General features: G+C 44.8%; 1 protein-coding gene across 1 annotated transcript in view; it reads right to left on the reverse strand.

The window, feature by feature from the left end:
- Positions 1-24,040, reverse strand: part of GYPC (glycophorin C (Gerbich blood group)) — a 39,782-nt gene extending 15,742 nt beyond the window's left edge. Inside the window, exon 1 of the mRNA XM_005279756.4 lies at positions 23,481-24,040. Within this exon, the coding sequence (XP_005279813.1) occupies positions 23,481-23,514 (34 nt within the window). The 5' untranslated portion in view covers positions 23,515-24,040. The remainder of the gene's footprint in view (positions 1-23,480) is intronic.
- Between the last annotated feature and the right edge of the window lie 3,669 nt (positions 24,041-27,709).

Raw genomic sequence — 27,709 nt, forward strand, 5'->3', positions numbered from 1 at the left:
TCTTTATCCAGCATGTGTTTAAATACTTTCTACTAAGCATGTGCTGCCCCACTGGAGCTGGCATCTCCTTTCATGAAGGGTCATCAGTCTAAACTCATCAATCTGACACTCTCCGTTGAAAAACCCATCACCATCTCCCATTAGATAGTAAAAGTCATCAGTGCTGCTCTTTGAAAATTAAGGAACAGTTTCTCATCTGTCAATCTGGACAGGAGACAGAATAATTTGGCTTCCATTTATATGCTAAATTATTACAAAGATAATAGCGGGGTGGGAAAAAAAAACAAAAACTGCATGATCGTTTAGGTGGCGAAATGGGTTGCATTTAGAATTCACGATAAAAATGTAGATAAGCATGTGATTTGTTCTAAAATTAAAACACATACAGCCCAATCTTGTACCCTGCCAACTCAGTGGGTGTTTTGTCATTGACTCTGAAGGGAACAGGATCAGACCTTTAAATGTTTGGGGATGTAAATGCTTAATCGGAACAATACCAAAATGAAACAGGAAGGAGCTGGCTATGTGAGAATGTTTTCTCAGCTAATGTAGTACAATGAAGCGACGGGGTGTTTGCAGAATTAGTATAATTATGTTAATTGAGTCCATACCATCTCAGCAGTTCACCTTTTGAATCTGAATTGCAGTGGAAATGTCTGAATTTATTTCCTACCCCCCAAAACAAGGTCTTTTAGACTGAATAGCCTCACATTTTATAGAGTAAAAGAGAGCTCGCAACAATTAAAGGCAGCCAAGACTGCCCGGGTGTCAAAGAACTCATTATCCATCTGGGATCATCTATTGATTGTGAAGGTGAGGCAAACTTGGTTCTTTGCCCCCTGAATGTAGACGTGGAGAGTAATTTTTAAGTACTTGTGCTATTTAGTGGAGGCTGGTTGCACACCAAGAGTGCTAATTCTGGTCACAGTGAAGAAAAGAGCAGCCATTGGGAACAGCAAAATAATACCACTTCCTTAATAACTTTATGGAAAGGAACAGTATGAAGGCCAGATTCAGGATGATCCTTAAGCATGGTCATAACTCAAAGCCTGTGAGTATCCCCATTGACCTCATTGGGACCAATGTTTTTCAAGTGAAGCATGTCTGGGTATTTGATTAGTTGGGACCTAAGCGTGTCATCCGGCACCTGTTGAAGTCAGTGGTAAAGGACCAGGCAGAAAATTGGCAACACTGAGAATTTAGGATCCATAAATGTCCTTAGTACAGCTGGGTGACAATTTTGACATTTTTTAATGAAGAAAAGAGATAAATTGTTCACAACACTTTTTCCCATTTATCAACCCATTCTACTCATTAGGTACCTGTGCTCAAGGGACATTCCTGAGCATTGTCCTAGGACATTGGTCAAAATAAACCCACAAAGAGCCAATCTCTGCTACCATGTTACCAGGAACTTTATTAGAATAAGACAAATAGTCCTATCCCTAAAGCCATTGTGTCTGGCTGTGTCACTGTAGAATTTCTGCGAGAACCAACCCCAGCTGCCCTCCTGCTACGGGTATAAAGAAATTGCAGAGTTATCTTCATCGTCATCTGAATGTCAGAAACAATAACATTAGGAAAAGAGGCTGCCTGTCCATAGAACTGGAAGCTTCGTCTCTCCGCATTGCCTGATATTTGCAGTGTGCTTACCACGTCCTTCCAGGTACTGAGAGCCCTCCCATTGCTGTGGCATCTGCTACGTTATTTCCATACAGTGTTATGCTTAAGTTTTCTCAGAATATTATCCTAAACTCTGCTGGACTCCTGTGCAACATGAGGTGGGGCTGTGGGGACAATGAATTGCCAGTGACGTTGGATTTTGTCCAGCTGTTATAACATATCGTGTGCTTTTTGCTCCATAGACTGGTGCTGTGAATGCTAATCCCAGAAGTGCTACAGTGGCCTGACACTTGAGAGTGGCGGTGAGCACCTGTTCAGGATTGCTGGGTACTCCCAACCACATTGGCTTCAATGGGAGTTAAAGATATGTTAAACCTCACAGGTTTGGGTATGTTTCATGCACCCAGTTCTGAATTCCGACCTAAAAGCCTATCCAATGCCCAGTGAAGGATTTCCATTGACGTAAGTGGACTTTAGATCAGGCCTTAAATTCTGAATACTCAGGAAGATCTCCTGTTGACATCTATGGGTGTTCTGCGGGAGTAAGGGAATGGCTCAACATATGGGGTGTGTGTGTGTATATACTTCACAGCCTATATGATTATCGCCTATAGATAAAACAGGGGTCCTGTGGAAAAAATAGTATGTGACCGTGTAATTAAAGACCGTTTCATAATGCATACACAGTGGGAGCAGAATTGAGGTTGCACGGGCAACCTTTAATTCTGGCATTTCCTAACTTTTAAGTACATGTCTTTGCAACTTTAACATTCTTTTAACACAGGGTTTGGTTTTTGTTTGGTTTAGTTTTTGGTTTTGGTTTTATGTAACATATCCTTGGGGGACTAGTATAAAGAACGAGAATTGTGAAGATGACATCAAAAGAAGAGTCGATGTAGCGTCTACTAAATTCGGAAAACTCTGCAAGATCTGGAAAGCTAAAGACATTTCAATAAAAGCAGAACCCCATGTATATGAGACAACTGTCATACAGCTACTTCTGTCTAGCTCAGAATGCTAGAGTGTGAAGAAAGCCGATGACCGAAAGATTTTGACTGCAGAAATGAACTGGCTGAGAGGAATGCTGAAAGTTTCAAGGCTGCAGAAAATAAATAAAATGAAGAGATAAGAAAACAGGCAAGACATAATGCTGTTATAGGAGATTCAAGAAAGAGGGACACATGTCAAGAGTGGACCCCTAAGGGGATACCCTAAATAGCGACGCATGCCAGAGTGCAAGGAAATAGAAATAGAGGAAGACTGAAGATGTGTTGGGTAAACATGGTGAAAAATGACATGGAACAAAAATGTTTAAAGATCAATGAAGCCATGAAGCTAGTACAAGATAGAAAGTGGTGGAAAAGCTTCATTTGTCACTGTTGCTGCCGAGCTGATGGATGGGGATCAAAGAGAAGAGGAGAAGATAGCCTTCTTTTGTTCTTCCAGCTTATTTAAAATGCATCAGCTCTCAAATGGTCACGACAAGAAAGATTTTAAATAATTCCAGCAAATGCGTTTAGCAGCATCTTTAAAAGTAACATTGACAACCAAGGAAATAAAATATATGAAGGCTACTTTAGCAAAGGGCGATGAATAAAAATACAGACCTTGTCCTTGTGCTCAACTTACAGGAGAGCCCTGGAAAAACCTAGAACCTGATTGGACACCTGTATACATGTATTCCTATAGACATGTATGAGAATCTTTCTATTAGACTTCAGTGGGCATTGGATCAGGCTGCTAGTGTGTAGATATAGAATCATAGAATATCAGAGTTGGAAGGGACCTCAAGAGGTCATCTAGTCCAACCCCCTGCTCAAAGCAGGACCAATTCCCAGCTAAATCATCCCAGCCAGGGCTTTGTCAAGCCGGGCCTTAAAAACCTCCAAGGAAGGAGACTCCACCACCTCCCTAGGTAACGCATTCCAGTGTTTCACCACCCTCCTAGTGAAATAGTTTTTCCTGATATCCAACCTGGACTTCCCCCACCGCAACTTGAGACCATTGCTCCTTGTTCTGTCATCTGCCACCACTGAGAACAGCCGAGCTCCATCCTCTTTGGAACCCCCCTTCAGGTAGTTGAAGGCTGCTATCAAATCCCCCCTCATTCTTCTCTTCTGGAGACTAAACAATCCCAGTTCTCTCAGCCTCTCCTCATAAGTCATATGCTCCAGACCCCTAATCATTTTTGTTGCCCTCCGCTGGACTCTTTCCAATTTTTCCACATCCTTCTTGTAGTGTGGGGCCCAAAACTGGACACAGTATTCCAGATGAGGCCTCACCAATGTCGAATAAAGGGGAACGATCACGTTCCTCGATCTGCTGGCAATGCCCCTACTTATACAGCCCAAAATGCCGTTAGCCTTCTTGGCAACAAGAGCACACTGTTGACTCATATCCAGCTTCTCGTCCACTGTGACCCCTAGGTCCTTTTCAGCAGAACTGCTACCTAGCCATTCGGTCCCTAGTCTGTAGCAGTGCATGGGATTCTTCCGTCCTATGTGCAGGACTCTGCACTTGTCCTTGTTGAACCTCATCAGGTTTTTTTCTGCCCAATCCTCTAATTTGTCTAGGTCCCTCTGTATCCGATCCCTACCCTCTAGTGTATCTACCACGCCTCCTAGTTTAGTGTCATCTGCAAACTTGCTGAGAGTGCAGTCCACACCATCCTCCAGATCATTAATAAAGATATTAAACAAAACCGGCCCCAGGACCGACCCTTGGGGCACTCCACTTGAAACCGGCTGCCAACTAGACATGGAGCCATTGATCACTACCCGTTGAGCCCGACGATCTAGCCAGCTTTCTATCCACCTTACAGTCCATTCATCCAGCCCATACTTCTTTAACTTGGTGGCAAGAATACTGTGGGAGACAGTATCAAAAGCTTTGCTAAAGTCAAGAAATAACACATCCACTGCTTTCCCCTCATCCACAGAGCCAGTTATCTCATCATAGAAGGCAATTAGGTTAGTCAGGCACGACTTCCCCTTCGTGAATCCATGCTGACTGTTCCTGATCACTTTCCTTTCCTCTAAATGTTTCATAATTGATTCCTTGAGGACCTGCTCCATAATTTTTCCAGGGACTGAGGTGAGGCTGACTGGCCTGTAGTTCCCCGGATCCTCCTTCTTCCCTTTTTTAAAGATGGGCACTACATTAGCCTTTTTCCAGTCATCTGGGACCTCCCCCGATCGCCATGAGTTTTCAAAAATAATGGCTAATGGCTCTGCAATCTCACCCGCCAACTCCTTTAGCACCCTCGGATGCAGCGCATCCGGCCCCATGGACTTGTGCACGTCCAGTTTTTCTAAATAGTCCCGAACCACTTCTTTCTCCACAGAGGGCTGGTCACCTTCTCCCCATGCTGTACTGCCCAGTGCAGCAATCTGGGAGCTGACCTTGTGCGTGAAGACAGAGGCAAAAAAATCATTGAGTACATTAGCTTTTTCCACATCCTCGGTCACTAGGTTGCCTCCCTCATTCAGTAAGGGGCCCACACTTTCCTTGATTTTCTTCTTGTTGCTAACATACCTGAAGAAACCCTTCTTGTTACTCTTAACATCTCTTGCTAACTGCAACTCCAAGTGTGATTTGGCCTTCCTGATTTCACTCCTGCACGCCTGAGCAATATTTTTATACTCCTCCCTGGTCATTTGTCCAATCTTCCACTTCTTATAAGCCTCTTTTTTGCATTTAAGATCAGCAAGGATTTCACTGTTTAGCCAAGCTGGTCGCCTGCCATATTTACTATTCTTTCTACACAGATATAAAGCACAGTAGCTGCTTTGCTAAAATATGCACTTTGGTTCACCCCCATAGTTTGTAGCGGAGCTGACCCATAGGTGATAACTCTTGGAAACAGGCATTTTCCCCCCTCCGTGTTTATTTTAGATGAAATTGCATTCAACTACTCCCATGTCCTGTTCCAATTCTCGCCTCAGGCCATGTCTACTAAAAGCATCGCAAGTTGAAATATCAGGATGTCTAGCATATGCTCATTAGGGACACGAAATCCTGTCCTGGGGTGCTGACAAGCATAATATTATTAATGAAGAGATCTGTTGTGGAAATAGAAGCTTCTGAATTTTTCAGTGTTGAACATATGAAAAGGGAAATAAGACATTCCGAGACACATTGGAAACTTACAAGGCAAATAACAGCTTGAAGTAACAACATTCTCATTCTCCAAGGCTTTCATAAAGAATGTGCAGATTTCATTTGAATATCTGCTGCATTTGAAAATTGCTTTTATAATCTGAACGGCATTAAAAAGAAAAAAAATAAACCTTTTATTTGACCTTTCTTAGCAAAACTTCTTTAACATCTAGCATTTATTTGAATCCTCATATTCAGATTGTGAGATAATTATTATAAAAGAAAGGCCAACTCTAATATTTTTCTTGGACAACTGTCTGGTACTAACTGTTGAAAACATGAGCAGTGCTGACCTTAAAATCCTGCATCAGCAGCATGTATTGGAAGATTTTCAATGATGGCCTTGAAGAGGGATAGCTCAGTGGTTTGAGCATTGGCCTGCTAAACCCAGGCTTGTGAGCTCAATCCTTGAGGGGGCCACTTGGGGTTCTGGGGCAAAATCAGTACTTGGTCCTGCTAATGAAGGCCAGGGGCTGGACTCGATGACCTTTCAAGGTCCCTTCCAGTTCTAGGAGATGGGATAACTCCATTAATTTCTAATTGTTGTGAGCACTGTTTTACACCCACAAATAATTTCCCACGCTCAACAATTTGCAAGTGTGAATGGTAGCACTTCGATAGCTAATTACCATGTACTTCAAACACCCATTGAAGTCAGTGGGAGCCTCTCCATTGACTTCAGTGTTCATTCATTTTGGCCTTTTACATAGATAGACTTGGGAGCCTAAATCTGGCTTAAAAAATTAAAGTGGTATTTATGGAGGCAAAATTATGCCTTGAAAATGAGAGGCTGGGTAGCGTCCTACCCGGAAATGAGCTCATAAAGTTTAAAAATCTGAACAAAGAGAGATTTAGGGAAGTCGATTCCTGTTTCAAAGGAGCGTAGATTCAAGTGCACTGGGAAACTTTTTGTATGCAGCTGCAGGATCCATACAAATACTGTGGCAGGCTAGGTAGGGAACTTGCCACAAACTTGAATGTTCGTCTAGATAAGCCCCAGGAATCATCTGGGAGTGCACAGAACTCACAGCATTCTAAACTATTCACTCCAGAGTAGGTGGTGGCCATGCACTGAATGGTGAAACAAGTTAATGCCTTCAACTGCAGCTGTTTGGGGAAAAAAACAAGGGAAAAGAATTCAGAAAATTTTCAGCCACTTTTACTCATGCTGAGTAGTGCCTTACTCTGTGAATAGTCTAATTGGGACGCAGTGCAAGAGTGGCAGAATCTGGTCTTTTGTTCCTTTTTGTCCAAGTAATTCACAAAATATAACAAAATTAACAGCTGTAGTAGGGAAAGGGGTTGCGTGAATGTGCATCTATTCTTTCTTTGACAGTAGATCAGCCTTGTTGATTTCAATGGGATTCTAATCAATTAACTTAGGGGAGAACATGCTCTAGTATTTTTTGATCACAACAAATGCTTGCTAAGGCACTTCTCTCACGAGCATATTGTATAATGCCCAGTGCTGAGAGCCATTGCTTCTTTTCTAAAAGTATTAAACAACCAACATACGATAAAACTGGATAACCAGGGCCCCAGTGAAAAAAATCGAAGAGTTCCTCAATAAACGCTACCAAAAATAATAACACAAAATAAAATACTACAAGTTGCCGAATTCATTTGGAATATGGAAACAGGGAGGAATTCTGCCTGTCACATGACTGAATAGGACCAGGCATCCTTGATCTCGATTTGTGCTGGTATTACGAAGGGCACTGTTTCAGCATCATTCAGTGGACAAAATGAAATACCAGTGTTGTACGTGGAAGGTGGGATTTTCCGAAGCATTTTGGGTAGAACTAGTCTTGCTCTCATTGAAAGCAAAGGCTAAACTGCCACTGTCTTGCATGTAGAGCTGGTCAGGAATTTTTCAGTAAATTTTTTCCCCCTGAAAAATGCCAATTCATCAACATGGAAACTGTTTGCTAGAAACAGTTGGTTTCAACAAATTTTCCAACCTGAAAAAATGTTGAGACTTTTTTTGTTTGTGTTTTTTGCAATGAAAAGGTCTGGGTTTTTTGTTTCAAAATGACTTTTCATTTCAAAATGGATGCTAAAACAAGCATGAACCAAAGAAAAAATGTCAAAATTGGAACAAAAAAGTCTCAAAATTATGGGATTTTTTGTTGTTGTTGTTGTTAACCCTAGCTGATTTTTTTTCAGTTTGTCTCTTCACCAAAGTTTTTGAGATTTTGACTTTCCATCTCACTGGGAGGCAGGAAAAATTATCTAAACCTCAACATTTTTCATGGGACAGAAAAACTCTTTCCAGCCCAGCTTCAGTTTAATGTAAGTAAAGTTAGGTCAATGTTGAGGGCTTTTCACAATCCCAGCTGAAAAGATGTCAGAGAGGGGACAGAACTAATGACCAAAAAGCGGATTATTTGCTAGCGTCGCCAAACTCGGACACTCCCGGTAGTTCTCGCTGACTCTCCAACTCACGGACTAATGGAACACAGCTTGTTCTACCTAATGTTACCACACTGGGTCTCTCTAATCCTAACCATCCATGGAAGAGACTGCCCATTTTTCATCTCACTTTGTATCTTGAAACCATTACCATTGCCTCCAAAGAGGACTGCTTTGGAACAGAGTCAGCAGGTTAAGTTATCCCAGTGAAACATCTGCTGGGGGTGTAGGCGGGGAACACACAGGGCTGCCACAGCTCTGGAAAATATGAAGTCAACTTAGAGTTCAGCCATGCCGTACTGACATTAAAGCTTGTTTATGAGCCAAATTCCACCCTCCGACATGCGTGTGCAACTCCTGTTTACTTCAGTGGTAGCTGTGCTGTGCTTATCGAAGGACACAGCTTGAGCTAAAGTATTTATCCATTGTGAGTCAGGGTCAAGAACAAACACCACACACCCGCATACCGTTTTAAAGCCACAGTTTTAGCTCCTTTTACAAGCCTGCCTGATGCTACACCCCCAGGCCTGAATTTCAGACCGGGACACTGGGAAGCAGAAGACAAGGTGGTCCCTTTCTGCAGGAGGAATGTTCTCTGTGTTTGGGGCTCATGGGTTCCATCCCCCACCCTCTTCTGGTTTTTCGTGGGGCTGTTTTCTCACCACAGGCTGCTGCTTTCTAGTTTGCTGCCTGGCTGTTGAGCACCACCAAAACCTCCAAGAATTAAGCACAGAGAGAGAGAGAGGCTAGACCCCCGCCCAAATCACGCCATTTATTGAGCGTTTGTGTGTGGGGGGGTCTCTCTTCTGAGTTATTCACCTGAAGCATTCCCCTGGATTTGCAGAAGTGTTTCGTAATAATGATGGACATAATCATCATTAATAAGCACCTAGACGGGCATTACATCTTTAGAGCCCTTTCCAAGATGCTTCTATGAGAATGTTAAGGGTTCAGTGAGGGTGGACAGCTCTAAGCCCCTGCGGGCTGTGTTGATGGGGCCATTCCTCCACCCTGCACAGCTGGCAGAGCGGACCTTCCAGTGTAGAGTGGAGGAGGAGCTGCAGCCCCTGCAAGGGTGTAGTAGTGTCTGTGTCACTGCACAACTCCTGGGGGCCTCGTGGCTGCACGAGGCTTGCACTGACTGGGGCAATGTGCCTCCAAGATACCCCCATCACAAGCTGTGATTCAGAGCCACTGACAGCGGTAAAGAATGAATTACTGCAATTCCATGGGGAAAGTGCATATACAAAAATGTGGCAAGCAGGAAGAAGGGGCTGAGGGCTCAGTCCTGCTTGAACTTTAAGCCCTACTGAATCTAATGGGACTGTACGGCCTGCGTAAAATTAAACATGTGCTTAAGTGCTTCGTTGGACCAACCCAAACCGCTTGGCACCTTGCAGGATTGAGGCGATGCTGCTGGACCCTGCTCATTGTCATACTCTGCAGAAGGACGGAGTGGCAAGTGTCTTTGGCAAAGAGAGCTGGATTGGACAGGAAAATGGAAACAGTCCAGAGATGTATGGGGATGAGAAGGAACATTCCTTTGCCCCTTGTCACCCGAGATGTGTAAATCGTACCACACCAACAGCCAGGTAGAACCCTGCAGGTACGCTGGGAGAGGCAAGGGAATGGAACAAAGGAAGCGTCTTTCTCCACCCAATGTCCCCACTCAGTAGCTGAGCAGGATTCCAGCCTAGTGCTCTCTTGACCAATAAGTTGAGGGTGTATGACCAATTTACCAGCTGGCATACCAGGGCTGCACAGGGGTATGATTTAGTGCATCAGGGATAAGGTTAGGCATCTAGCATAGAAAGCCACATTTCCAGCTGGTGCACATTGGTCTATAGCTACCAGGAGAAGGAGGATTCAGCTGAGGGACAGGCCTGTGTTTTCTTTAGCAGCAGACACTGTAGGGAACTCTGGAGCATATTCTCCGCGCCCCCTTTCCCCCCCGCCCCCGCTGTAAGAATAGCCAGACTGGGTCAGACCAAAGGTCCATCTAGCCCAGTAGCCTGTCTTCTGACAGTGACCAAAGCTACGTGCCCCAGAGGGCATGAACAGAACAGGCAATCATTGAGTGATCCAACCTCCTGTCGCTCATTCCCAGCTTCTGGCAAACAGAGACTAGGGACACCATCCCTGCCCATCCTGGCTAATAGCCATTGATGGACCTATCCTCCGTGAATTTATGTAATTCTGTTTTGAACCCTGTTATAGTATAGTTGAACCAAAGTCATTCTACTTTGTAGCTGTGGGATGACTCAGAGACCCTCCATACAACCATTCCCCCCGTGTCATAAGAGCAGGATTTTCCCCTTGGTTAAAACGACCACATCTGATGCACTAGTAACAGAGGACTATTCGGGTAGGGGCTGAAGTGGGAAGTCACGGTTTGTGTGGGCCCTCTGCGCTGGAGTGAATTTCACCCGTAACAAGTAAGGGTCAGCTTTCATCTCACAATCCAAGTCGCTATGAAAGAGCAATCTCACCTTTTGACTTTGAAAATCAGGTCATTTGCATCTGCATCTCAGTTAGGTGACCGACGGTATGTTCAAGGGGCCACAGCTCTCAGCCCAAGTACCTGGGCTGGGAGCTGGGGAACGTCCTTTGGGGGGGCTCAGGAGAGACAGGGGACTTCATGCCCTTGACAGCAGAGGAAGAGTGGATCCCATCTGTAACTGCTGCTCTGGCCTCAGTTATGGAATAGTCTTTATGGGGCTTGTGATACCTGTGCTCTGAGGGCAGGGCCCGGAGAGCCGGTTCTGCATGGCGGTGGGTCCTTTGGCCCTATCTCACTTTGCACCCAAAGAGCTGTTGCATATGACCATGCAGGAAGTCCGCCAAGGAGCAGTGCTCCAGGTTGCACTGGCGCCCTGCCCTCCCCACTAGGCGGCGCTGTTGCAAGGGTTTGTTTCACGAGCCTCCGCTCACACTGAAGTCGGCGGCAGAACTCCCAATAGGGTTAAGCTCAGGCAGTTGAATTGCTCTCACAGTAAATACCTACCATGTGCGGCTGCACCTTACCGAGATGCATCCCTTGGAAATTTTATCAACAAAGCTTAAAGGTGCTATTTGGCATCAAGGCAATTGTTACACTCTTAAGACCTACTTCTACTCCCTCTGTAGCCAGGGGTAGTCCTTTCCCGTCCCTCCCCCCACCTTATTTCAGTAGCAACAAGACCCCTTGTTTTTGGTGAGCAAAGGAGGCGCTGGGCCAGATTCTCAGCTGCTGTACATCAGCATAGTTCCTACCGACATACAAACCAGCAAAGGCTCTAGCCCATCATCCTACGCTATCTGCAATAGAGACGTTCAAACACCCTGAGCTCAGCCTCTATACCGAGAAACTGCAAACGGTGGAAAAGAAAATCAGTTGTCAAGCTGGGTACAAGCTGTCATTAGGAAGGCTCTTGTCAGCCATCCTGCAAACCTCTTCCTTTGCTGTTTGCTGCTGAGTCAGCTAAAAGCTACAGACTAATAGCATAAGTCAACTTTTCTCAAATCTTCCTCTGGTGCGAGCTTTAAAGGAAAACTACATGGGAAATACGTGCTAGGGTTGCTATCCTTTACACAGAGATGCCTTGTACGCTGTCACTTCTAGATACACCCTGGTTGGAATAACTCCACGATGGGCTAGGGAACAGATGTGATGAATGTATGATTAAGGGAGGTAGCGTTGGGTGCAGTTACAGTATCTGCTATATGCAGGTTGGAGTATATTCCCTGTAAGAGAGAGGAAGTTATACACTTAGGTGGATATTTCAAAAGTCACCTGTGGAATTTGGATGCTCGTTTCCCATTAAAATGAGTAAGAACAGGCCATCCAAGTCTCCGTAGCATCTTTGAAAATCTCCGCCTTAAGGAAGAGGGGCTTAATCCAAAGCCAGGGAAATCAATGGCTCTGGGTCAGCCCAAGTTTAGCAAGCAGAGCTGTTTTACAGTAAAAGTTCTATTTTTACTGCATCCTCGAGATTAGAGAGACAAGGTGGGTGAGGTAATGTCTTTTATTGGACCAACTGCTGCTGGTGAGAGAGACAAACTTTTGAACCACACAGAGTTCTTCCTCGGGTCTGGGACAGGTCCTCAGAGTGTCTCAGCTAAATACAAGATCAAACAGATAGTTCCGCATTAGTGGTTAATCCTTGAGATTTGTCCACCAAGGCACGACTTCATTAGATATCCAGTGGGCTTCCACTTTGCACCCACATTGTTGTGCATGTAATCAGTATCAGAATAAATGACACATTTCCACCCAGTGTTGTTTGCACCCGCAAACCAGTTAGCTAAATGTCTCTATTCTTTTGCCTGCACCTGCAAATGACTACATCTTCGAGATTGTGTTCACAGTTAAGTTCACCTGCAAAATTGCAGGTGTAATATTATTTTCTAAATGGACAACCAACCTAATTCTCAATTGCTGAGGGACAATCTCCACTCATTGATATATTTTGCTTTCCACAACCAAATCTCTGCACAACTTTTCATGAGTGATGTACCCAAGTATTCAGATTCTAATGTCTAAACTGTATTGTTAAATCTAAACACCTAAATTTGGGTTATTGCTGATTATGTCCTCTATGTATCATATGACTTTTAAAAACTAACTTTATATTTGTGGCTAATCTAAGCACTATACCCAGATGTACAGACACTCTTTTCCCAACTTTTGTATTATATTATTTTTTCAAACATTAACTTTCATATTTTTTTAAAATCTATTAGAAGCCACGTTAAAGATCCTCTGAAAAGAGCACTGTTAACACAGAATTTTGTTGAGAGCAGCTAGGCACAATCTTGTTCATTTTTAAATTCTCCAGTGGCAGAGGAGTGACTGGTCTGGTTTTATCAGATGCACATCTGTTGTACCCCAGGAGTGCTTGCAAGGCTCAGCAGTGGGGGTTGGATGTCAGGAGATCTGAGATTTAATCCCATCTCAGCCACGGGTTTGCTGCGTGATCTTGGGTCCTTTTTTGCATCTGGATTTCTCCATCTGTAGAATGGGGTGAATTATGTGTATCCACTATGTTTAAAGAGCTAACAGTAAAAGGTGCCATGTGAATAGAGAAAAAAGTGTCAGAGTGGTTACATATCTGACTCTCCTTCCCGTTGATTTAAAAAAAAAACTACAAAAGAAAAGGTCCTTTTTTAGTGACGAGGACTGGTCTTGTAGTAGGTTGGAACTCAGAAGAGATGGCTCCAGTTCCTGGCTGTGCCACAGACCTCCTGTGGGTATGTCTACACTGCATTGTAAAGTTAGGCTCAGACTCAGGTTTGAGACCAAAGCCCTCTTCCATCCACACCAGAAATCAGTCTGACTCAGGTCAGGAACCCCTCTGGCTTTGAGCCTGCAGATCCTGCTGTGGGGGGTGGGTCAGAGTTCCTGTCTCATTGAGACGCCGCTCCACGCCCTGTGTGGATGCAGCTCAAGCCACAGACCTGAACCAGAAGGTCTGCATAGGGCAGTGTGGACAGGTTAGCAAGGCTGTGAGACCCAAGTCCAGCAACTGTAAACCCACCCATAAACTGTATGGCCACTCAAGGTCAGGCCTTGGTCTCTGTTGTGGCTCAAAGCTCTGAGGTTTTACTACCCATAGGCATCTCGTGCCTGTGTTGTACTCCGCAACATACCCATTCACTGATTCCTGCTGATGCCTTTCTATTCCTGTTTTCAAAGTTACTTCTGACTTACGAGGACACTATGCGCGACTCCTGTGGAATTAATCATGAACACAATCTTTAAGCACAGGCCATGTGCTGTGGATACCCAGCTCTGGTTGCATTTACACCCCTGACAAAAATAGTCCGGTAGAAATGCAAAGAGACGGCTAGGATTTCACCTCTGCGGGCTGCAATTGGCCACCTCTGGGTAGCTGCCACCATGTGTAAGCCGCGGTGCTTATCTGCAGACCGGTTAAAGAGAGGGCATTCGGTGGTGCTGCCTCATTGATTTGGGAGACGGTCTGCTGAAAGGCAGCACAGTTCAGCAGACACCTGGAATCCATGCTCCCATCTGCTCAGTTAGTGCCTATAGGGGAAAACATGACACAGGGTCCACTTCCTGCATAGATAATGTTGTTAACAACCCAAGGCAGAATGTATGACCCTCCTCTTAAAGGAAATGTAAGCCAGGAAGTGGGGAGGGGGAATTCTTTGCCTTGGGTGGCTTTTTTTTTTTTTTTAACCAGCACTGCACAATGGAACTCAATCTATCCCTCTGCCTCTCCCCCATCCCCCAGCATTCATCCATTCTGTATTGACTCAGCGAAGCAGCTCTCCAAGCAGCCACCAAGCCCCCTCCTTGTTGCTCCAGCCAGGCACGAGTCCTATGACCTGAGTCAGATGCTATCAGATCAAAGGCTGTATTCATCGAGAGCGACGCTGATTCGGGGAGGTAACCAAAGCGCAGAGGGACTTGGCAAGCAGTTTTGTCCTCGGGGGTGTGTGTGTGTGTGCAGAGTTCAAAAAAGTCCTGAAGAGCGTGGGAGGAGGAAGACAAGCCTTTGACACAGTTTCAAGCAGCATGATGGGTTCCAGAAGGGAACGCAAGGGTCTTTTACAAACGGGAGGTAGTGACGTGCAGGAGGAATCTAAAATCATTCATCTCCTGAGTGCCATTCATTCCGGCTGATCCAGGGAGGTGAGATTTGCTCCTCCATGCACCGGCCTGGGCTGCAGGGAACATTCACCCACAGGGAGAGCTGGCTGGGGTACCAGAGCCGTCCTCTCTCAGTGGGGAAGCATCTCTAAATCTCTGTCAGAGCCTCCCCCTCTTGGACTGTGCTGGCCCCTGGCATGTCCCCCACAGCAGAAGAACAGCCCCAATTAGCCTCCAGAACTCTTTCTGTCTCAGCCAGGGCCTGGCGGAAGGCAAGTAGGCCTTGAGCTGAATCTAGCCCTCTGAAGCAAGCGAACATTAAAAGGGAACTAAGATTCCAAATCAGCCAGACCCTGACCCAAAGCCATTGGGAGTCAGCTCAGAGTCCAGGAGCTGATCCTCAGTTGGTGGAAACGGTTATAACTTCACTGACGTCAATGGAGTTGTAACAATTCCCCAAGTGAACATCTGTGTCGACTTAAAGGTTCGACCCTCTCTAAGCTCCAAAGCTCGTCTCGCTCACCAACAGACGTTGGTCCAGTAAAAGATATTACCTCCCCCACCTTGTCTCTCCAATATCCTGGGACCGACACCGCTACAAAACATGGCATAACCCTCCCTAATGCCTTTATTTACCTGCCAAGACCTCAGGATAACGAGCCTAAGCTTTCCCTGGTGGAGACAGAGCATTGCGGAGAACGGGAATTCCGTTTCGCGGAGGATTTTGATATTTTGAAATTTGGTTTGGTTCCGATTCAGAGTGAAAAACACTAAAAATGACTGTAATCAAGTCAACCCTTAACCTTCTCTTTGCTAAGCTAAATTGAGCTCCTTGAGCCTATATTATCCATATGGTCTAGGAAATATTTAGCCCTGCCATGAGTGCAGGTGGTTGGACTAGATGACCTCTTGAGGTCCCTTGCAGGCCGATGATTCTATTGGCATAAGGCATGATTTCTAATCCTTTAATCGTTGTCAGGGCCCTGCTCTGAACCCTCTCCACTTTATCAACATCATTTTTGAATTGTGGGCACCAGAACTGGACACAGGGTTCCAGCAGTGGTCATACCAGTGCCAAATACAGAAGTAAAATAACCTCTCTGCTCCTACTGGAGAGTCCCCTGTTTATGTATCCAGGGATCCCATCAGCCCGTTTGGCCACAACATCACCCTGGGTACTCATAGCCACCATGACTCCCACATCTTTTCTAGAGTTACTGCTTCCCAGCATAGGGTCCCCCATCCTATAAGCATGGCCTACATTCTTTGTTCCCGGATCTAACCTTTACATTTAGCCATATTAAAATGCATATTGTTTGCTTGCGCCCCGTGTACCACGTAATCTAGATAACGTTTTTAACCCATTTACTGTGTTTTTAACCCATTTACAGTTATTTAAACAAAATGTCACGTAGCTCCAAGTCAAACACTTTCCAGAAGTCTACGTATATAACATCAGCACTATTACCATGCAAACTGGTAATCTCATCAAAAAAAGATAGCAGGTTAGTTTGACAGGGTCGATTTTCCATAAACCCATCTTGCTTTGTTTTAATTAAATGACCCTTCTTTAGTTTGTTATTAATTGAGGCCCATATCAGCTGCTCCATTATCTTGTCTGGGACTGATGTCAATCTGACAGGCCTCTAATTACCCAGGTCATCCCAATTACCCTTTTTAAAAATTGGCACATTAGCTTTCTTCCAGTCTTCTGGGTCAACATCTGGGAACCACACCTGGACCGACATAGCTAGGCAGACTTACCCCCATGTAGACGCAGCTATGTCGATTGAAAAAATGCTTTAAGTGATGTAACTACCATCGTTCAGGGAGACGGTGTTCTTACAGTGCTGGAAAAACCCCTTCCATCACTGTATGTGTCTACACTAAGCGGTTAAGCCAGCATAGCTACACCAATGTAGCCAAGCTAGTGTATTCTCCTTAGTGTAGACACAGCCTGAATCACAATTTGTTTCCGGATCAGTTCTGGGGTGATGCAGCTATTTACCACTCTTTACTCAGCACAGACTGTAGTTACAGTCGAATCCTACATGTATACTGCAATATGTAGTACTATAGAACTTCTGCCTCCATATGCTTATTTACCAGAATGTCAATACCTTACTGCAGCATGGCTGTGTGGCCTCATGGTTAGAGCCCTGGATGGGAGTTCCAGAGACCTGGGTTCTAATCCCAGCAATTTCACTACCTTGCTGGGTGACTTTGGACAAATTACTTCTCCCCTGTGCCTCAGTTTCCCCATCTGTAAAATGGAGTTAATGATTCTTTGTAAACTACTTTGAGAGCTGCTGATGAACAATGCAATATGAAAGCTAGGTATTATTCTTATTTAAAATAACTAAGCGTGATGAGACTAGGAAAAGAAAACTAGCTCAAAGTGCCGTTTAGAATCCCGAATCCAAAATCAAAACCCGCTGGTGGGCAGTGAAAATGAAAGGGAGCCTGGTCAAGATGGACTCTGTTAGTCCTGCAACGCAGGGAGTAAAAAATGCCCCAGAATGCAAATGAGAACTCCTGCCTTACTGCAGGAAGAAAGTGGAGATGGAGAGATTTTCTGCTGTAGAGTAAGCTCCAGAGACCAAGACAGAAATCTTTGGAGAAGGGAATGGAGGCAGGAGAACTCCCAAATGAAAAGAAATTCTAGGCTGAAAAAGGAAGATTTATGTCTTCCCAGCATCTGGTCTTGGCTTCCCTTCCTTTCTTCTCACTTCTGAACCTATGGAATGCCCTTGAAGGACAGGAAGAAACAATTCTTCATTAACAGTTATGATCTTCACAAGAGCCCCCAGTTTGGATGTGGCAGAAGTTCCTTAGGAGCTAAGAGAGGATGAGATTAGAAAAAATGGGAGGCTTACAGGGGAGCAACAAACCTCAGTTGACTGGACAGGCAAATCAGTGGTAGGGCTAAATCAGGAAACAGATGGTTCAGAGATCACTTGCCTTTAGAGGCATCTAAGCTATAAAAGGGAAAAGTGTGAGCATGTGGACGTTGGGTGGCGAATAGTGTCATGAATAGGGAAATAAAACATGAGAATTGAGAAGGATACACACATACATTGAAGGCCATTTGGTAGGTTCCATGTACTAAGTGACTAAAAGATATTCTCTGTTTAAAATCAGTATCTATATCAGAAGGCTTTGTAGGTCTTCTAGCTTAGAGGGAATACACACACACACACACACACACAGCTGGTATTGACTCCGCAATATACGGCCTGTCACATGTTCTCTTTTATAATGTGGACTGTCCCATAAAGTAGGACATTTTAAACATGAGCGCTGCCATTAAGAAACTGAAACAGTCGCTTATCAGTCACAGGATGTCATGGAGCTGTCTCAGGGTCTGCTTGAAAGCCCCCCTGCAACTTACTGATAAAAAGCTTAACTCCATCTCCGGGCTTATCTGAAGAAGAAAGAATTAGACCCTCATGAAATAACAGGGTTTTTTATAAGCTAAAAATAAGAGAGCAAGAGAGAGAGAAATCACTTACAAACTTTATAATACAGCCGAACGAGTTTAACCCATTTGCGATTTTCGGCTAAGTTTTCTGCTTCATCAGGAAAGAACCCCGTTGTGAAACAGATGTCAAAAGAGAAAAGATGGGAGAGGCTGGTCTCTTTCGTAGATCAGAAGATTAATTAAAACAAAATCACTTAGTCAAATGTCTTACTGGCGAAAACACACACAAGGCATACCACTGCGTGTATGCAATATGAGAGTATGGAATGGATAATCACTTTCGATCGGACTCTGGTGTGAGCTAGATGATGCTGATTCTTGGAGAAACTCACGGAATATGGATCTTATTTCTGCCACACAATGCGATCTGCCAGCCAGCTGTTTTTGCGCTGCAATATCATTGCTGGACGTGGTTGAATTATTGGTTGCCAATAAATTATCCAGCATAGCCTTTAATTTTTTCTATTCATAAATCATTTGCAAACCAATCCTGATTTCTGCAAATGTCGTCATTCCTCTACCAGATAGTTTGCAGGAACAGCTATCAGCCTGCGGGTAAAATTTTCAAAAGTACTTCAGTGACTTAGATAGATAGGATCTATCTATCTATCTAAGTCCTCTTTTCCAAAGTTTCATGGGACTTAGGAACCTAAGTGCCTAACTCACTTTTGAAAATGGGACCTCAATTTCTATCTATCATTTGAGCAGTGATGGATGCACAGTATTCCATGAGAGCCCAGACGGAAAGATGCAGTGATAACAGCTTTGTGACAAGGTTACGATGTGCCATGCAGTAGTGCTAATAGGCCTATGAATTTAGCTAGTTATAACCGGGATCATTCAAATCTGCTGTATAATATTTGTTTTAATTGTCGGGTGGCAGAGTGATCCCGATAAATGGCAAGGGTCATGCACTTTAATAAAAGCAGAGTGTTATTTGCATGGGTATTTTTTAACCTACATTTGTGTGTCCAATTACTGCAATTTCTTACATACATCAAGTCTTTGCATTTGCACATTTCCATATAGAGGCCTATGAAAATGGGCACAATATAAGAGCCTACATAGAATGGACTAGGTATATCCAATTTACATGCAGAGTCATGATAATCATAGAATCATAGAAGATTAGGGTTGGAAGAGACCTCAGGAGGTCATCTAGTCCAACCCCCTGCTCAAAGTAGGACCAACAAAATCATCCCAGCCAGGGCTCTGTCAATCTGGGCCTTAAAAACCTGAAAGGATGGAGATTCCACCACCTCCTTAGGTAACCCATTCCAGTGCTTCACCACCCTCCTAGTGAAATAGTGTTTCCTAATATCCAGCCTAGACCTCCCGCACTGCAACTTGAGACCATTGCTCCTTGTTCTGTCATCTGCCACCACTGAGAACAGCCGAGCTCCATCCTCTTTGGAACCCTCCTTCAGGTAGTTGAAGGCTGCTATCAAATCCATCCTCACTCTTCTCTTCTGCACACAAACCCAGGCGCTCAATTTCACATGCAGTTGTGGGTGCATTTTGGGCCTTCTCTTTTAAAAAATGGGGTCAGTATAATCCTCCACGGTTCCTGACTCGTTAAATACTCAGTGCTTAGCAGAGAAGTACCAGCGGGTAGCCGTGTTAGTCTGTATCCACAAAAACAACAAGGAGTCCGGTGGCACCTTAAAGACTAACAGATTTATTTGGGCATAAGCTTTCGTGGGTAAAAAACTTCACTTCTTCAGATGCATGGAATGAAGTACGTTTCCTTACTCAATAGCCTCCATTCTTATTTAGAACTTACTGTTCCAGACAGGGCCTCCACTGATGAGAGGCAACAAAATCAAGTGTAGGTCCAAGTCAGCAGATTGTCCAATGAAGGTTCGTCAGGGACTGACTGTGGCTTTGCCAGAAGCCCCGAGTGAAGGGTAAGAGACCAGCTGGTGACTCTGGTCCTTGAGTTTCCCCTGGCTCCAGAAGGGAGGTCAGGCACTAGCCCTTTGCCTAGCACTTCCCCCTCCAATCTGTGCTGGATGGTGCCTTGCACGGCAGCACCAAGGCTCCAATCCCTCTACACTCAGCACAGGATAGGAAATAGCCTCATGGAAGTTGTTCTCCCCTTTCTGCTGCTCCACACAGCCAACGTGGGCATTAGAGGTTGCACCCTTAGAAGCATACACCCAGGCTGGTGCTCAAGGGCCTGTCCCTGCTGAACACCTTCAGTTCCCGGTGAAGGAGATGAGACCGGACAGAGTTCAGCAGCTTGCAGGATTGATCCCCCATTCTGCAAACCCTTACTCCTGCGAGTAATCCTCACTCACATGAGCAGTCATAGAATCATAGACTATCAGGGTTGGACGGGACCTCAGGAGGTCATCTAGTCTAACCCGCTGCTCAAAGCAGGACCAACCCCAACTAAATTATCCCACCCAGGGCTTTGTCCTTCAACTCCCCTGAAAAAGTTTAGCAGGCCCGGGCTCTACCGTGGAACTGGACATCTCCAGAGTCCAGGTTAGGTTTTCTAACAACAATCCACATGGTGACTGTCTACACCCACTGCCTTCTTGGGGGGGTGGGGGAGGGATATGGGGAAATCTCATGGGCTGAGTATAATAAAAATAAGCATAAGATTACCAATAAACCGGTGCAGATGAAATACACTGTTGCAGGGATGTTCACAGCAGTTCAATAATGGCTTCACCACATGGCACGTAAAGGAGCCATGATCAGAAGAAGAGAGGTAGAGGAATATGGGAGGAAAATAAATTCTCTAAGTTCATAAAGCTGGGAATTTTAAAATGGAAACATTCCTCTTTCTGTTATGCTCTTTCAGGACCATCAAGAATATGCTTGTATACAAAGAAAGAGTGAGTAAAAATCCTGTATCATTCATCACTAAATGCAAGAGGATCACCAGAGCACCCTAATAATTAGGTTACCCAACACCATTCTAGCAACCTCACAAAACAGCTGTTATCTGGCATCCCCAGCCAGTATCAAAAAATTAGTATAAGATTAGTCTGATGGATTGCTGATGCTTTGTGGATATTTGCACCAGCTTCAGTACTTTTTATTTTGCTTATCAAGCCATACAACTTTGCTTTGCCAGACACAGTCCCTCTCTGTTAAACATCTGTTGTCTGTGCTGTACAGGACCTCTCAACACATTGAACTTTAACGTCTCCTTGATTAGAAACTGACTGGTGCCAAAGCTACTGGATTTGTGCCAGGAAAACAAAACAGGCCTGCATGGAAATAATGCACTGAACTTCCATATGTAGTCACCAGAAGGCTTCCCCTTTAATTGAATTTCGTTCCTATTTTGTTTTTTAAACAATGTGGATCACATTTACCATGATGCAAACTGAAACAGGATACAGGAACATCCTGTCTGAATCTGCAGGAGAAATTGCATTCAGAGAGTTGGAAAGCAGACAGCGACATTATTTCAAGTCAACACTAGGTAAAGGGGCGCAAGTTTTGTATGCAACCATCTATAGTGTATGGTTGTAAAAATGGTTTGCAGAGTCTGACATGGTCAAAAACTGAGAACTCCTTCCTAGATGTTACCGAAAACGAAATGATTTGATGGATACAGTTGTTTTCTCATTCTATACTGTTGTGAGATGCTGACACACCGAATTAACGCTTTAGATAAGTCAAATGTCAGGCCTGATTCTTGAGTTCACTTTCGCCACTTTTAAACTGGTGTCACTCCTGATCTACACTAGCACAAGTGCGATCTGAATCATGGCCTGAGAGTCCACTCCTGAACGCCTTAAGCAGGCAAAACTCCTGAGTTAAGCTTGGGCCTTGGGGTTTCTACATAAGCAACAACACTGCCCAATCAATAATGTGCATTTCAGCTAATAAGTGTAACTCCCCCATCCCACAAGACATTTGAGGGCAATAGTTATGTCATTTACATGTCTGAAAATAAGTGGACAGAAGCTCCCAGTCACCGTAGTGTCTTCTAAAGTGCCAATCTTTGTTTTTTCCTTCTATTAGCAGTGAATAGGCTTAAATCTGGTCAAAATTACTGGAACCAAAAAAAAAAAAAAAAAAGATGGAGGTGATTTTTCAGCCTTTAAGTTGGTTTCTACTTGTAAAAAGACCCGGGGCCAATAAAAATCTTTGGCTAAAATTCCAGTGATTCTTTTCAATATAACATTTCTGCTCAATCCATCTATCTCATTCAAAGCTTGAAAACCATTGTCAATTTCCAATTTCATATAGACCAGTTCATCCTACAGCAACCCTGGGACCAAGAGTTGAGGGTGGATCTTTTCCAAGCACTCCCCTCTGTGTTGTGCTTTTTATTACAGGGATCTACTGTGAGGATCAATTCCGTTTTGGTGGGTTTGTTACAAATATGCTGTGATGTTACCAAACTGGTTATATTTCAATTAAAACAGCAAACCTCTTCCAAAGCCATTCTCTGGACTGTGGGTCACAGTCTGCTGTCAGTTACACCATTGAAACCCAAAATGTTTCCATAGGTGTCGCTGGAGTTACTCTAGATTTGCACCAGATCAGAATCTGGCCCTCAATTTTTTTAATATTACCCCAAAAATATTCTACCATGGGGTGATTAAATGGCATGGTCACTTGAACTCCCTGGGCCAAATTCTCTCCTACGCCACTCACTGAAATCAACAGAACTATGCCAGCATTGAATTTTCCCTCCTATAACGTTACTGTGAGAAAACCATTCAGTTGCCCTAAGACTGTGTTTCTAAAGTTCCCAAAGCAAACATGCATTGTAACTTTAAATATAGACTGACAGTTTTTGGCTTGCATCTCATATTACATACAGACAGCTTGGTGTCTCTAAATACAAGCTAGGCAGCACCATTAATATCTCAGAAGAGAGACACTAAGCCTTCTGAATGCTCTATATTTTCATTCCTTACGGGAAAAGCATTTACTTTATATTTTCTCTAAACTAGAACTTAGAATGAAATGTAACAAATTTTCATATGCTATATTCAGGAATTAAACTTTGCAGAGGTCTGTTTCGATTCTCTCTGTAACTTTTGAAACACACACAAACACACACACACACACACACACACAGAGACACACAGAGTGTTTCATCGATATCTCTTTCCTTTAAGGAGACTCCAGGCAATTTGTTGCAGAACTTGAACTGTGTTTAAAAATCATCTGGTTAAACAACAGACTTGTAAATTCACTGTTACTGCAGGGAGGGGAAAAAAATAGGGTACTCACATGGTGATGGTGTCACATTGTTTTTGTCACTCATAATTTATGCCTTCAGAAATGCCTTATTTGTGCTGACTGTTTTTTCCCCCTGTTCAGAATCGCCGGCTGGATTAAACAGAGCAGCTAGAAAGGCAGGGAAGAGACCAAGGACTCAGGAGAATGCAACACTTGTTCAGACACTCCTTGCCGAGTTCCTGACCCCTTTGCAACTGGAAAAGGAAACAGCACATGTGTCATTCTCTTTTGCTTTTCCAGCTCACATGAGCGGGGAGGGGCCCCACTTTCAGATAGCAGTAACTGTTTTCAAGTTTGACGTATCCCAGCCCCTCTGCCTTCCAGGAACTTTGACTCTTCAGCAACAAGTAGAAAGAAAATGCTTTTAAAAGTGCTTGGTTTCAACCACAATCCAACCTAACGTCCCGGGCCAGTTACCAGCCCCATGGATATTAACCCAATGGTGGATAATTCACTGCCAAAAAAGTGGAGGAATGCAGGGATGATTTCACAATGGGGTTTTCAAGTTCCATTCTGGCTTGCAAGCCTCTGCCCTGATATTCTAATTGTCCCTCCCATTTAACTGGTATAAATCAGGAATATATCCACTGAAATCGGAGTAGTTACACCGGTGTAAATAAGAGGTAGGATCAAGCCAGTGATTAAGACACTCGGCTTGGTATTCAGGAGAGTGGGGTTTAATTCCTGCTTCGGCCACACATTTCCTGTGTGACCTTGGACAAGCATCTTAGTCTCTCCCTGCCTCAGTTTCCCATCTGTAAAATGGGGGTGATAGTACTTCTTACCACCTATACCTTTTCTTTCTTGTCTATTTAGATTATTAACTCTTCAGGCAGTGTTTTTTTACTGTCCGTACAGCACCTAACGCAATGTCTTATCTGGGTTAAGGCCTCTAGGTACAAGGAATGATTAATTAATTATTATTAATAATAATAATAGTTCATTAGAATCAGACCCAAGTGGTTTTGTCAAGAACTGAGCAATCCTCAGTTCTCATGGACCGTGTGGGTCAGTATAAATTCACAGCATGCCTTCGATGTCAACAACATAGTAACAGTTTGACTCAAAGTCGGGGGCAGGAAAATCAGAATCAAGACTGAAAACGCCCCCTGTTATGCACAGGTGTTGCAGCTTGTTTCTGTTAAGCCAGCTAAGTGCCTTGCTGCTAAATGCACTGCTATGTACTTGGCTCACAATATTTATTCTATAACGGTGGAGTGGGCCGTACATGACAAATCTAAATAACCCAGCCTTGTTTGCGTGCACCGATACGGTAAACAACTCATATCAGCAGCATTTGCAACGGACTCTCACAGTGTTTAGAGAATCCTCGAATACTCCCTGGCATGCAGAGCACAGCAAGGCGAGGGCCAAAGGGACAAAAAATCCTGATGTGACTCCACTAGCTTCCACAGAGGTACATCAGTTTATACCAGATTAAGGTCTGATATAGTGTGGACGGACACCTATGAATGAACGGAAAATACTGACTAGAATGCTGTTGCCATTGTGTTCTGCTTCTCCATTCTACACCTCAAACACGCGGCATGCACAGAGCATTCTGGATCTACACAGAGGGAAGGAAGGAGGCTGAGGTGCTGACAAGCAGGGGTGTGTCTACACTAAGGCCATGCTGTAGCATCATAGTGTAGATGCGTCCTACGTCAGTGAAAGGGGTTATTCTGCCAGGGTTGCTAATCTGCTTCTCTGAGAAATTCTTCCATCCACCTGCCTACACCGGGTGGTGAGTCAACCTACCTATGTCACACAGGGGGCAAACGTTTTCACAGCCGTCAGCGACGTAACGAGAGCAATCTGATTTTAACCGTAGATCTGGGCTTAACTTCAAATCCTGCCTCAGTTCCCATCCTGAGTAATATGTCTGGACACGGGGGAACTCTGTTGTGAGGAAGGAATCTGACCTGCCAGGCCACAGCTAAGCCAAAGGAATGGAAGATCCCGATATCTATCTAATTTTAGGTACTTACCGTTAATCATGTTTATTACAGTAGTGCCCCAGGGCCAAACAGGAGCAGGACCCCATTGTGCCAGGCACTGTACAAATAGAGTAGTGGACGGTCCTTGCCCTGAAGGGGTGATATGGTCCCCATTACCGTAGTACCTCACAATGTTCTTCACCATGTTTGCTCTAGTTATCCTCATAACACTCCCGTGAGGAAAGGAACTGCTATTATCACCATTAATTTTATAGCTGAAGAACCGAGGCAAGACTAAGTCCTAGATCCTCAAGGTATTCAGTCCCTGAACTACTTCTGAAATCCATGGGAGTCAGGTACATTTGGAGGCTCTGAGCATAAGTGACTTGCCCAAGGGGGCACACAGGAAGTCAGTAGCAGAACAATGAATGCAATCCAGATCCTCTAAAGCAACAGAGGCCACCGTAACCATTAGACCAGCCTTCCTTTCTAGTGGATTTTCTAGCCCCACTTCCTGCTCGTCCGCTGTGCTGGGATCCCCTGTAAGGGTGTGGGGCCCACTCTGCAAGGCCCCTGGTACCCTGTTCTCAACCGCCATGGAGCAGAACCTCAGCGATTCTGCTAGATGATGGACCTTTTCCATCCACCAGTATGGGAAGGGTCTGAGCTTTAAAGTGGAGAGAGCCCGCCCAGTTCCATAGCACTTCCCGAAGAGTCTGGGAGAAGAATACTGAACATAGAAAGGCATAGTGTTCTCTCTCCCTCTGACCGCAGAGCCAACGGCCTGGAGGGGAGCAGAGGCAGCAGGGAAATAAGAAGCATGGAGGGTAGCGGGGGGAATCAAACCATATGATTGGCCATTAATGTCTCCCGTGTCTGAACCCCCCTCTCACCCTTACATCCAGTGGCTGCTGTAGGCAGTGAAAACTATATGGAAGAGGGCAACTAAAGAGTAGTTTAAAGCCTTTTTTGGTCAAAGGTTACAGTATTTGTCCAGAAGCATCCAATCTATCCGATAGCAAAGGGATGTTGAGAAGCCTGCATGACGGCCTTTCATTGGCCGATACGTCAGCCGCCTTGGCTCACGGTGTCTCCATTAACCCAGAGAGGAAAGGGCAATTTAACTGATTTTTTTTTGCCTTGGTGGAGACATTTGTTCATCTGTCCATCTCTGAAGCCTTCAGATCCTTCCTGAAAATATGGAAACAAAATTCCCTGTTTGCCGGTGTAGCGCTTTTATCCCAAAGGATCATAGAGTGCTTTACAAACTATGTGCCACTCTATTGTAGAGAAGTCACACTGGTATGGCAGTGGCGAAACACACACACACATCTTTGACCATCTCACCTGCACTCTGCCCACTAATCTATCTCCATCAGAACTACTCCTAATAGTCCATACCACCAAGCACCTTCATTTGGCCTACATTGTTTTAAATTCAGTCTCCTTTATACCACTGGGAAAGAGAGACCACAACTGTTCCTATTTTCCAGGGGGCTTAAATGACTTGCCTAAGGTCACGGAGGAAATTTGTGGCAGAGCAGCCACTTTTGCTTCCCACCCACCCCCCACCCCACCCCCCGCTCCGGCCCCTCCTCCCTGTCCCAAGTGCAGCAAAAGAGTAACCTGAGAATCAGGATATCACAGGCCAGCTGGGGCTCAGGGCTCAGCCTTGCCTGGGGCATAACAGTTATCCGCGGGCTGATCCTGAGTGGGTGGCTTAATTACATTAGTGATCCTAGCTGTGAAAGGGTCAGGGTGACCAGGGGAGTTCCCTCTCTCTGGGAAGGACTTGCAGAAGGTCGGCAGGCAGGCTGGGGAGAACCACATGGGGCAGGATAGGCCTGTAAAAAGCAGGGGGGGTTCCTGGAAGAAGCTTCATAGATTCTCTAAGGCTGGAAGGGACTGTTATGTTCATCTAGTCTGACCTCCCGCATAACACAGGCCCCAGAACTTCCCTAGAATAATTCCTGCCGAGTCCCCAGGGAGGGGAGGCATTGGGGCTAGAAAGCAAGGCCTCCTGGGAGGCTGGACGTCTGCAGTGCCCTGGAGTAGGGGTGTAGAGTCAGGGACTTCATTGTCATCCGAGAGGGGCTAAAGGATCGTTTGTTTGGATGTTAATTTGGATTCTTTAGCTGGACTTTTGTTAGCTGTTTGGTGCTGCAAGCCTGGGAGGGAGAGAAGCAGAGTGGGGTGGTGTGCTTGGGGAGGAGGCGGAGTAGAGGTGAGCTGGGGTGGGGAGTTCCCCTGCGTGCCGCCCCCACCCCCTTACTTGCTGCAGGC

This window comes from Chrysemys picta, chromosome 11 (assembly GCF_011386835.1).
Source record: "Chrysemys picta bellii isolate R12L10 chromosome 11, ASM1138683v2, whole genome shotgun sequence".
Lineage (NCBI taxonomy): Eukaryota > Metazoa > Chordata > Testudines > Emydidae > Chrysemys > Chrysemys picta.